This window comes from Lynx rufus, unplaced genomic scaffold, assembly GCF_022079265.1.
Source record: "Lynx rufus isolate CCGP_SWC_20201006 ecotype Redwood Valley unplaced genomic scaffold, mLynRuf1.p SCAF_14, whole genome shotgun sequence".
Taxonomy (NCBI): domain Eukaryota; kingdom Metazoa; phylum Chordata; class Mammalia; order Carnivora; family Felidae; genus Lynx; species Lynx rufus.
Genome location: NW_025814828.1, coordinates 40,927,135 through 40,940,085, shown reverse-complemented (window position 1 = coordinate 40,940,085; position 12,951 = coordinate 40,927,135). Strand labels below are relative to the sequence as shown.

At 40.7% G+C, this 12,951-nt stretch overlaps 1 protein-coding gene across 1 annotated transcript in view; it reads right to left on the bottom strand.

The window, feature by feature from the left end:
* JADE3 (jade family PHD finger 3) overlaps nucleotides 1-9,055 on the bottom strand; it is a 62,304-nt gene extending 53,249 nt beyond the window's left edge. The window contains exons 1-2 of the mRNA XM_047076128.1: nucleotides 9,003-9,055; nucleotides 8,143-8,222 (exon numbers count right to left, since the gene is read on the bottom strand). Of these exons, the coding sequence (XP_046932084.1) occupies nucleotides 8,143-8,222; nucleotides 9,003-9,048 (126 nt within the window). The 5' untranslated portion in view covers nucleotides 9,049-9,055. The remainder of the gene's footprint in view (nucleotides 1-8,142; nucleotides 8,223-9,002) is intronic.
* Nucleotides 9,056-12,951: the final 3,896 nt, after the last annotated feature.

The window sequence follows — 12,951 nt, the reverse complement described above, 5'->3', positions numbered from 1 at the left end:
TGTAAAAATATCCTGGCTTTTGAGAAAGATGACTTTTTAATACATTCAAATTAGTCATCTGGTACAATGTGCTCTTTCTATAACAACTGGCTTTTTGTTTATTTTTTATTTATTTTTTTAAAAGTTTATTTAGTTTTTGAGAGAGAGACAGCACAAGTGGGGAAGGGGCAGAGACAGAGAGGAAGAGAGAGAGAATCCTAAGCAGGCTCCATGCTGCCAACAAAGAGCCCGATGCAGGGCTTGAACTCATAAAAATGTGAGATCATGACCTGCGTCGAAACCAAGAGTCCGACGCGTAACCAACTGGGCCATCCAGGCGCCCCAAAGCTGGCTTTTTAAAAACACCTTTAAGAGTACAGGCCCTTTTGAGAATCAGATGAAGGCTACCAGCACGCACATGCACACGTGCGTGCACGCGCGCGCACACACACGCACACACACTAAAAACATACCCTTAAAAAACTGCATACAAGTTGCAGAAGTTACCAAAGAAAGCCCCCGAACCATACGTTCACACACCCCTAGGAAACTCTTCTCTAGAGGATAAACCAGGGGTGGTCATACACCAGAATCTCACTGAAGCACTAAGCATCAAAGAAAATATGTATCTATTAATGCAGCCAATTAAGCCCCAGTGAAAACAATCATTTTTACTGCATTTCAATGACAAACTCCCATTACAAACATAAAGCTTCAGTCAGAAAAAAAGAAACTCCCATCCTCACAAGGAGAAAAAGGCAAGACAGGCAGCAACATTAACGATTTTTTTTGGTAAGTCCCTTAGAGAAATGAGTCACAGGACAAACGGCCAACTCAAGGAAAGATGGGTATGCCTGCAGGGAGACACAGGACAGGAGCATTTGCTTCCCTGGGGCAGAAGCCACAGCAGAAACATTTAACCCAGAAATTTTGACGAACTGCTGTGAGCAAAGTGGGGACAACCAAGAGAGAATGAAGTTCCTGGGGCTATAGTCATGGGGGGTTCCAACCCTCTTGTAAGCTTTTTTCCCTAGAAACCCAACTAGGCTCTCACAGGGAGGATGGTGGGAAACCTGGAGAAAGCTCCCCCAGTGGTGCTGTCTAGGTCCCTGGTGCTCTGTGTCCTGGCTCCCTTGCTGAACAAAAAGTTTCACCTGCAGGGGAAGGATATCAGGTGATGGCACTGATGTAATTTCACTAGTGCCAGGGAGAAGGGAAAAGCATCCAACCTCAGCCTACAACGTAGGGGGCGGGGGAAAGAAGCCTTCATCTAGAGGAGGGAGAATTCTAAGGACAGAGACAGAATTCCAGAGGCTACCTGCTAGAGGCAGACAGGGGAACAGGAGGCAAGGGCAAAAAAAAAAAAAAAAAAAAAAAGGCTCTACCCCTAAAGTACACTTCCCCCATCTCACCCCAGAAACGGGACCACTACCCATTTCAAAGACTGAGATCTAATCAGAAGGTTAGAGAACAATGTCTCTCCCCAGTACTCTACCACCATGCTTGAGCCTCCAGCGATAATAACAGTGGCTTATGCTGGGAGAGCTGCAAAAGACAGAATCTCTCGGAGGACGAGCACAGACAGAAGACTCTAATCCAAGACAAGAGACAAAAACAAAGTCACCAGAAGAATTAGAGAAGTCTCTGGTGCCCACAGCAATAACAAATTTCAAACACTCTCTTACACTGGCGCCGTCCCTAGCATCCACTGGTAATGCAGTACCCCTGACCACCACCACTCGCCCTGCTATCAGTAGAAGCAACAAGGTAGGGATTTCCACCCCCACCAGGTTGTAGGGAGACACGTGTCCCCTGTTCCAGAGAGATAACAGAATCATCTTCCTAGAGAGATAACAGAAGATAGAAGTCTAGAAATTCTGAAACTGGTGGTAGAGTCAGCACCCCACTTCCCCACTGGCCTGGTTACTATGGAGGCCTGCTAAAACATTTAAATAAGACTTACTGTCTGATAATGTAATACCAAAAAAGTCCAGAATACAAAAGAAAATCACTCATCATACTAAGAACTAGGAATGAGAAGAGACAATCAACAGACACCAATACTGAGATGACACAGAAGCTGGAATCGTCGATGAGGAGTTTAAAGCAGCCATCATAAAAATGCTTCAGTAAGAAATTACAAACACTTTTGAAACAAACTGAAAGTTTCAGCAGAGAAATGGAGGATGTAAAGAATGACCAAATAAAAAATGTGAAATGGAATAATACAATAACTGAAATAACAATCTCATGAGAGGCTCAATAGAAGAATGGAATTAACAGAACAAAAAGAATCAGTGAACAAGAGAAATTACCCAATCTGATCAGAAGAAAGAATATATACTGAAAAAAAGAGAAGAGTCTGAGGGACCTGGGGGGAAATTACAAAAGATCTTACATTCACGCAGTTGAAGACCCAAAAGAAGAGGAGAAAGCAGACAGAGCTGAAAAAAATAGATGGAGAAAAAACGGCTGAAAATTGCTTCAAACTGGCAGAAGATATAAACTTAGATTCAAGAAGGTGATCAAACTCCAAACAGGATAAACCAAAAGAAATCCATGTCCCGGCACATCATAATCCAACTTTGGGAATAAAGACAAAGAACAGTCTTGAAAGCAACTGGAAAGGAAATGACTGATTACCTGCAGGGGGCAACTATTTGAATGAGAACAGATTTCTCACCAGAAACCAGGGAGGCCACAAAGAAGCAGCACATTTTTCAAGTGCAGAAAGGAAAGTACTGTCAAACCAGAATTCTGTATCAAGTGAAAATATCTTTCAGGAATGAAGGTGAAACCAAGATATTCTCAGATTAAGGAAAACCAGGAGATGTGATCATCAGCATACTGACCCTAAAAGAATGGCTAAAGGAAGTTCTTCAAACAGAAAGGAAATGAACAAAGGGAAAGTTGGGACATCAATAAAAGGAAGAACAAGAGTAAAAATATAGGTAAATATAATAGATTATCCTCCTCTTGAGTTTTATAAATGATGTTCGTTGGATGAAGCAAATATTATGACACTGTCTAGTACGGTTCTCAAAGTATGTAGAGAAAATATTTAAGACAATTATATTATGAAGGTGGGGGTGGATAAATGAACCTAGATGGTGGTAAGGTTCCTTTTCTGTTTTCCTTTTTAAGAAGGCTCCACACCCAATGTGGTGCTTGAACTCATGATCCTGAGATCAAGAGTTACATGCTCTACCAACAGAGCCAGCCAGGTGCCCCAGTGCTTAAGGTTTCTGTATTTCATTTGAAGTGATAAAATGGCGAGACCACGTTGAAAAGGTTTTCCTTTTTAAAGATTGCTTCCCGAGAGCAACCACTAAAAATCTACACAAAGATATACACTCAAAACCACTACAGAAAAATCAACATGGAATTCAAAAAAATGTTCAAGTAATCCACAGGAAGACAGAAAATAAAACAGAGGAACCAAAAAACAGACAGAACAAATAGAGGGGCACCTGGGTGGCTCAGTCGAGCATCCGACTTTGGCTCAGGTCATTATCTCATGGTCTGTGAGTTTGAGCCTCTCTCATCAGGGTAGAGCCCACTTTTGATCCTCTGCCCCCCTCTCTCTCTGCCCCTCCCCCATTAATGCAAGCTCTCTCGCTCTCAAAAATAAATAAACATTAACAAAAATTTACACAAAGGGGTGCCTGGGTGGCTCAGTCGGTTAAGCATCCAACTTTGGCTTGGGTCATGATCTCGCAGTTTGTGAGTTCGAGCCCTGGTCGGGCTCTGTGATGACAGCTCAGAGCCTGGAGCCTGCTTAGGATTCTGTGTCTCCCTCTCTCTCTTCTCTTCCCTTGCTCATGCTCTCTCTCTCTCAAAAATAAACATTTAAAAAATTCAAATATTAAAAAAATCTACACAAAGATATACACTCAAAACCACTATGGAAAAATCAACATGGAATTCAAAAAAATATTCAAGTAATCCACAGGAAGACAAAAAACGAGAGAACAAATAGAAAACAAACAACAAAATGGCAGACTTAAACTAAATCATACCAAAAGTTTACACTAAAATTATATTAAGTGGCCTATATATTCCAATTAAGAGACAGAGATTGAAAGAGTGGATTAAAAAATGACCCAACTAATACAGGAGTACTGATGCATAGGGGCACTTGTACCCCAATGTTTATAGCAGCACTCTCAACAATAGCCAAATTATGGAAAGAGCCTAAATGTCCATCAACTGATGAATGGATTAACAAATTGTGGTTTATATACACAATGGAGTACTACGTGGCAATGAGAAAGAATGAAATATGGCCCTGTGTAGCAACATGGATGGAACTGGAGAGTGTGATGCTAAGTGAAATAAGCCATACAGAGAAAGACAGATACCATATGGTTTCACTCTTATGTGGATCCTGAGAAACTTAACAGAAACCCATGGGGGAGGGGAAGGAAAAATAAAAGAGGTTAGAGTGGAAGAGAGCCAAAGCATAAGAGACTCTTAAAAACTGAGAACAAACTGAGGGTTGATGGGGGCTGGGAGGGAGGGGAGGGTGGGTGATGGGTATTGAGGAGGGCACCTTTTGGGATGAGCACTGGGTGTTGTATGGAAACCAATTTGACAATAAACTTCATATATTGAAAAAAATAAATAAATAAATAAATAAAAATAAAAAATGACCCAACTATACATCATCTATAAGAAACTCACTTCAAATATAATCATATGTAGAAGTTACAAGTAAAAGGATGGAAAGACATACAATGTAAACATGAATCAAAAGAAAGCCAAAAACTATATTAATATAGATAGTGCAGACTCCAGAGCAAACAAAATTATCAAAGACAAAGAGGGACATTAAGTGATGCTAAATTTACCAAGAGATGGCAGTCCTAAATATGAATACACCTAACAAAAGAGCTTCAAAATATATGAAGCAAAACTGACAGAACGGAGAGGAGAAATACACAAATCCATAATTACAGTTGGAGACTTCTACAACCCTCTCTAAACAATAGATAAAACTACTAGGCAGAATATCGGTGAGGATAGAGAAGAACACTGACATCCAGTAGGACTCAACAACAGCACGACAAACAGCATGCAAGTACCCATGAAACATTTACCAAGATAAACCATATCCTTAGCCTTAAAACCAACTTTGACAAATGTAAAAGAAGTAAAACTGTACAGATTATGTTCTCCATCAAAAATGGACTCAAACTAGACATCAATTAACAGAAAGATAGCAGGAAAGTCTCCAAATGCTTGGAAACTAAACAGCATACTTCTAAATAAGCCATGGGTCAAAGAGGAAGTCTCAAGGAAAATAAAAACTACACTGAACTGGATGAAAATGAAAATAAACATGTCAAGATTGTGCTTGCTTCGGCAGCACATATACTAAAAACATATCAAAATTAATGGGATGCAGCTAAAGAAGTGTTTAAAGGGAAATTCATAGGGGTACCTGGGTGGCTCAGTCAGTCAAGCATCCTACTTCGGCTCAGGTCATGGCCTCGCAGTTTGTGAGTTCGAGCCCAGCGTCTGGCTCTGTGCTGACAGCTCGGAGCCTGCAGCCTGTTTCAGATTCGGTGTCTCCCTCTCTCTCTGCCCCACCCCCACTCGTTCTCTCCTCTCTCCCTGTCTCTCTCAAAAATAAACATTAAAAAAATTTAAAGGGAAATTTATAGAACTAAAATTCTTACATTAGAAAAGAGGAAAAGTTTCAAATAGCCTAAGCACCCATTTGAAGAATCTAGAAAAAGAACAAAGTAAACCTAAAGCAAGAAGGAAGAAAATAATAAAAATAAGAACAGAAATCAATGGAATTGAAGCGAAAAATAAGAGATGATTTCACTGATTTATGAAACAATTTGAGCAACACAATACATTATGTACTATTGGATTATAGCCCAAAGTATAAAATAAATATACGTGAGTCCATACTGATATAGGTAAGTTATTAAATAAAATTTTTAAATTAAATAAAATTAAATTTTTAAATTTTTAAATGAAGTAATTAAATAAAAATTTTAAAATCACCCAAGGAGATTCTTATAAATTGCTTAATTTTGGGGAACAATCAGATTCTCTAATATAAAGCTCTTGGCACATAAAATTTCAATAAACGGTAGCTATGAGAGGTAGTTGTGATAAATAATGTCTGTGTTTTATGACGAAACAAATTATTTCAGCAAGATGAAATAAGCCAGCAAAGCAAAACATGGACTCATTCTCTTCTAATGCCAAAGCTCGTTTTGTTTTACAATATCAGGTTCTCTCTTTTATAGCAGAATGTGAAATATAAAGTCAAAAATTTGCTTCCAGTAGCCCAGGACCCCTATCCCTTGCAACAAAAGACTGCTATTCTCGCTGAACTGGAGGTATGAGGACTCAAGACCCAAAACTAGAGAGTCACTTCATGCTCTAGGACTGGCTGTCTAAATGGAAAAGTAGCAAAGTTTCTTTCTCACCATTCTATAGTCGAAGACTCCTCTGGATACACGGGAAATTTGTTCTGCTTCTGTTTATATGCATTTTACTCCCTAAGTTTTTTTGCATGAAACGGATCCATATAAATATACTCTGATATTTTACTGTGCCCAGAAAGATCCCAAGCAAAAGATGGAAATGAAAAGTGACCACTGAGAAAGGAAGAAAGAAATGCTCTTTTAGGGCTGACACCCTAAAGCGATGCCCCTCCCCTACCTTGCGTAAGGGTAGGTGGAACCTGTGACTTGCTTTTAATCAATAGGATATGTCACACATGATGGAGTGTCACTCCCTTGACTAGGTTATGTTATGTGGCAAATGGGATGGGATATCACTTCCATGATTATGTTATGTCATATAAGACTCAGTCTTAGCAGACTGGAGCAAAAGACTCTCCCCTTGTTGGCTCTGAAAAAGTAAGCTGCCATGTTTTGAGACTATGTATGGAGAAGGCCACACTGTAAAAAACTATGAGTCTCTAGGAGCAGAGGGTAATCCTCCATCAAAAGCCAGCAAAAAAACCCCAAGGACTTCAGTCCTCTGGCTGCAAGGAGATGAATTCCGCTAACAATCCAAATGAACTTGGAAGTGAGTTCTTTCCTGGTAGAACCTCTAGAACATAGCCCAACCAGCACACTGATGGCAGCCTTGAAAGACCCTGAACAGAGAACCTAGGGATGCTGTGCCCAGACTCCTGACCCACAAAAACTGAGATAATAAATGTGTGCTGTTTAAGCCACTAATTTTTTTCTTCAAGCTTTTTTAAAAAATTTGTTGAGAGCGAGAGAGAGCGAGAAGAGAGCGAACGCACCTGAGCGAGCAAGCAAGCAAGCATGAGCAGGGGAGGGGTAGAGAGAGAGGGATAGAGAGAGAATCCCAAGCAGGCCCTGCACTGATAGTGTGGAGCCTGACGTGAGGCTTGAACTCACAAACTGTGAGATCATGACCTGAGCCGAGATCAAGAGTTGGATGCTTAACTGACTGAACCACCCAGGTGTCCCTTCAAGCCACTAATTTTGTAATAATTTGTAATGTAGCAACAGTTAACCAATACACTCCTTTTCCTTTGCAGCTAAGGAAGTCTACTCATAGAAGTGAAGACACAATGTCAGTTTCTCATCATTTAATTATCACAGAGGAAAGTCTGTAGGATCCACTAAACCAAGTCCAAGTGCAACCCTGGCACTTTGCTGTCCTTGGGGCAGAAGATGACCAGCCTCGCAAGGAGTGATCCATTCTCCTTGGGCGGGAGGGTAAAGACCCATCTGAAGGCTGTAAAGACCCATCAAAGCCCACAGCCCAGATCTTCAACCTAGTCCTTCCCTTCTCCATCCATCACCTCTTCATCAATCTCTACTTGCACTGCCTCCCACCTGCCAATTTAGCTCTCTCCAATCACAGACCAGATCTTTGGGTCCTTCCCAATTCCCCAACTCTGGCTTCCCTTTGAATTCTTGGTTAGGGAAGGTTTTATATTCTAAAGCCAGGTACTTAAAAGCGTCATCACCAAAATGAAATCAGTGTGAAGATTACGGTTTTCCCAAAGGGAAAAGAAAATGGAATCTTTCTTAAAAACCAAAAAGTTCATAGGAAAACAAGTCTATCCACTGGCACATAGCTTAATCCTCACATCTCCAGGATCTGGGCATTGGAGGTATGCAGGCATACGTCTAAAAATTGAATATCTGATCTCACCTCAGCAGGCTTCTTGTGTTCTTTTGGAATTTTTGACTTGCTCCTATACATTGAGCTGGGAGTAAAGGAAGTGGAAGGACCTGAAAAAGATAATTAGAAAAAAAATACTGAGACTTCTTATTTGCTGATACTACTAAATGTCATATAACTCAATGTCATCCAAGAGAATATGAAAGGTATTAATGGAGAAGAGCACAGTGATCTCATACCACTGAAGAAAACAGTTAAATTGCAATCAAGAAAGACTCATAATGGAGTTTAACGACATTTATAGATGACCTCCCAGCATGTAAAAGCTTTGACACTGCTAATGCTGAGGAGATTTGATTGGGTGTAATCATACCTCATAACATTTTGGAATAACATGATTCATGTTCCACCTGGAGAAACAATATCTGCAAAAGCAACTGGAAAACCTAAAAATGTGAGGCAAGTAATCTGTATCCTTCAGCCCTCCCCCAAATGCTACTGTTAATGAGGTTGTTGCCTTTTACAAATGATGATTCATCCCATCAAACCTTTAATACCTGAGTTACAATTAGACTTGTGGGGCCCTCAATTTATGCTCCCATACTTTTTTGTCCTTTCCAGAAAAGCACTGTTAAATCATTATTAGATTTGGCTTCTGTTGTTTTGGTAAATGAAAAGTGAAAAAAAATGCAATATGCCACAAAAAACCCAATCCTCCCACCTAACTTATCTATTTCTAATGAAATTTAAGACAAATAATACCCCAAGCTTTCCTTCCTAGAAACATTTTTTTTAACCACTGAAAGAAACATCAAAGAGCTTAAGTCAAAGAATAAGTCCTCAAAGAGTACAGATACAGAGATTACCACCTGTTGGCTAGTTCTACTCACAGTCATCTGAACTGTCACTGCTGCTGAGAGTTCTATGGCGTTTCATCCTGGAGCATCCTGGGAAAGAGAACAACACTGAATAAAACAGTCAATACACACGACATCCATCCCAGGGGGCAGTCAACACTGCCCTATAGATCTCAAGAAGCAGTAGCAGGCAAATCACACAAATCAAATGATTTCTGTCAAGAATATCCTCAAATGACCTACAGTGATGGGAGAAGATTACTATCACGTTTTCCAATACAGAAGGTACTAAAGACTGGGGAGGCCACATATAGTTCTTAGGAGGAAGCCCATGCAGCAATGGATTAATGGTCTAGAATCGGCTGGAGCCTCAGATGTGACCACATCACTGTCTACCCAAAAGCGGGGATAGCCATGGGGCCATCACCAGCCAGGGAACCCCAGTCCGGGAGGAGCAAGAAAGGAAAAAGCATTTGCAAGGCAGAGCTGTCAATGGCCAAGGTCAACAAGTGAGGCATGTCCCACCTTTAAGAGCACAACTACACTGCTCTTCTGTCTGCCCCTTTTCCCTCTTTTCTCCCTGTTTCCGTCCCCCAAACAACTAGCCTAATTTAAAATTATATCTATCTATACATCACAAGGAATGTTGTTAAAAAGCTCCTATACTCTGACAAATGCAGAATGGTTTTGACTAAACCTTCAGTGCCCTTCCTTGTGTGTGTGTGGCCAATGGCAGATAAAAAAGAGGCACCACTTTTCTGGGAACATACCAGCACTAGAGTATAAGAAAAAAGGAAGGCACCGAAAGTTACAAAAGAAGTATCAAAAAAAAAAAAAATGAAAAGAAAAGACAGTGATACAACCAGTAACTGACGTTCTTTTATGTGCCACAGTATACAAGATGCTATTAGGGGCAATCATGATTCCACAAGGAATAAAGGTCAGGACTACTGCTTTCGAGCCACTCATCTACCAAGGAGATAGAAACCCAAGTACAAGGCCACCGTGAGCGATCAAGAGTAACAGACACAAAAGTGCATGTTAAAAAGCTAAAAGAGTTCCGTTTCTGGCATTTCTATCACATTTTTCCAATACAGAAGGTACCAAAGACTGGGGAGGCCACATATGATTCTTAGGAGGAAGCCCATGCAGTGTGAAGAGCTTCACCAACCCACTCCACAGTGAAACTGGTGAAAATTACTTAAAAAAGCAAAAACCTATTCATTTAAAATCCCTGGAAATGGCTCAAAGGGCATACAGCAAATAAAGCAGCCCTTATTAAAGAAAATCAACTAAAACTCAGTAAGTAAAGAAAGAATTTGTGGTATATGGACCTAGAACCACTTTCCTTCACCCCCTTTCTCAGCACAGATCTCATACCAGACTGGTACGGCCAACAACACAGAGCTCCCTTTCCTCCAGCTCCCACTTGGAAGGCTTTCTTCCTGGGAGGAGCAGGATGTCAGCATTTTTCACCCTGCCCCGGCTACCTGTTGCTGAGGTTAAGTTCTACACAAGAGTAGCTGAATGGTTGGGCCTTTCTTCTTCCCCCACTCGTGGGATGGAGGCTATGCCTTGGGTGTGGTGCCACTGAGAATACAGAGGTTCCAACTGCCCTGACTCCAGCTCATCGAGTGGGGATTCTACGTCAGGAGAGGCAAACCTAGGAGACCTGAGGCTGCCACTCAGAGGGAAGTACATCATCTTCCCCACCCTCTATCCTAGAGCTATGGCTCAGAGATTTTTCCCAGGGAGAGAGGCAGACCACAGAAGAGAGGGCTCCAAATCTCTCCCCAGTGGAGCTGACTTCAGCTGGGAGGAACAGTCCTGGGGTCAGAAAAAAAGCTCAATACTTATCTCAGGAACTATCCCTTCAAAGGAGCCCTAACTTGATTGGATCAGTTTGCGTAGCAATTTATGTCCCAGGGTATTATTAAAAACAACAGAACAATCAGACAGTAAGTACTTCAACTTAACAGCCTGGTGTGGTGAGGAAAAAGACTGTCAACAAGAGCCCTGTCAAAACCAGTATCGTCCCCAGGTAACTGGGGCATACCAAAGGCTGCACCTCTAAGGAACAACATCAAGACCTACACTGCAGGGCAAAGGTGGGGAGTAAATAGACTTCAGTAAAATAATCTAGCCCATCCTTAAAGAAGTAAACAAGCAAATAACAATAAAAAGCCTTGGGTGGGGGGTGCCAATACCCAGTGTTGCTACATTATGTTATCTAAAATGTCCAGTTGCCAACAAAAAATTACGGGACATGAAAAGAAACAGGAAACCTATGACCTATAAACCAGAAAAAAAAGCAGGCAACAGAAACTGCCTGTGACAGCCATCAGATATCAGATTTAACAAGTAAAGACTTCGAAGTAGCCATATAAGGGGCACCTGGGTGACTCAATTGGTTAAGCACCCGACTTTAGCTCAGGTCGTGATCTCACAGTGTGTGAGTTCGAGGCCCGCGTTGGGCTCTGTACTGACAGCTCAGAGCCTGGAGCCTGCTTCGGATTCAGTGTCTCCCTCTCTCTCTCTCCCCTCTCCTGCTCGTGCTCTGACTCTCCCTCCATTCTCTCTCTCTCAAAAACGAATAAAAACATTAAAAATTTTTTTTAAAGGAACAAAGTGTAGATACATGCTACATAAAACATGTAAAAAAAAAAAAAACAACCTAGCAAAACAGTATGCTCGGCGAAAGAAGTCATAAACACAAGATCACTTATGTGATTCCATTTATACCAAATGTCCAGAGCAGTGGTTGCCTAGGGTTGAGAGTGAGAATGCAGGCTGACTACAAATGGGCACAAATTTTTTTTGGGGGGGGGTGACAGAAGTGTTCTAAAATTGGACAGTAGTGATGATTGCAAAACCCTGTAAATATACTAAAACTCACTGAATTGTATACTTAAAATGCAAGAATGTTATAGTATGTCAATTATACCTCAAAAAAACTTTTAAAACCTTTAAAAATTATCGGGGCGCCTGGGTGGATTGTGGATCAGCATCGAAGCATCCAGCTTCAGCTGAGGTCATGATCTCGCGGTTCACAAGTTTGAGCCCCGCATCCGGCTCCATGCTGACAGCTCAGAGCCGAAGCCTGCTTTACATTCTGTGTCTCCCTCCCTCTCTGCCCTTTCCCCGCTTGTGTGGTCTCTTTCTCTCAAAAAAAAAAAAAAAGTTAAAAAAAAACCTTTAAAAATTATTGTAACATTTTACGAATGAGAATTTTTAGGCAGAGTCAAGAAGAGTTAGCAATAGAAATATTCTATGTCTACTAAACATTACCTCTAGATGGATAACTCATACTGGAATCGAAGGTAGCATATACCATAGAAGAAATAGTTTTATTCTCCATAAACTCTCAGTGAAGAAAGCCAACTGAGCATGGACCGTACCCTCTCTCCTCACTTCCCTGAGTTTTAGGAGACCCACGACTTTTTGTAAGAAAGATATTCCTCTTATCTGAAATTCTGGTCTTAGAAACTTTGGCTAAAACAGTATCTCCATTTTCTTTTCATTAAGTAATGAATGAATTAATGTTTTTATGTATGTATTTATGTTTTTATTTTAATTTCAGTTAACATACAGTGTTACATTAGTGTCAGGTGTACAATAGAATAATTTCCATTTTCTGTAATATCCTATTCTTTGAGTTTGTTATCAAACTGTTCATGACTGAGGGAGGTGAAAATTTTTAAGAATCTACAAAATTTTGTGGGTTTTTAAAATTTTTTTTGCTTATTTTATTTTATTTTTAAATTTACATCCAAGTTAGTTAGCATACAATCATGATTCCAGGAGTAGATTCCAGGAATCAGGAATGATTCATCCCCTATGTATAACACCCAGTGCTCATCCCAACAAGTGTCTTCCTTAATGCCCCTTATCCATTTAGCCCATCTACCCACCCAGAACCCATCCAGAAACCCTCAGTTTGTTCTCTATATTTAAGTGTCTCTTATGTCTTGTCCCCCAAATT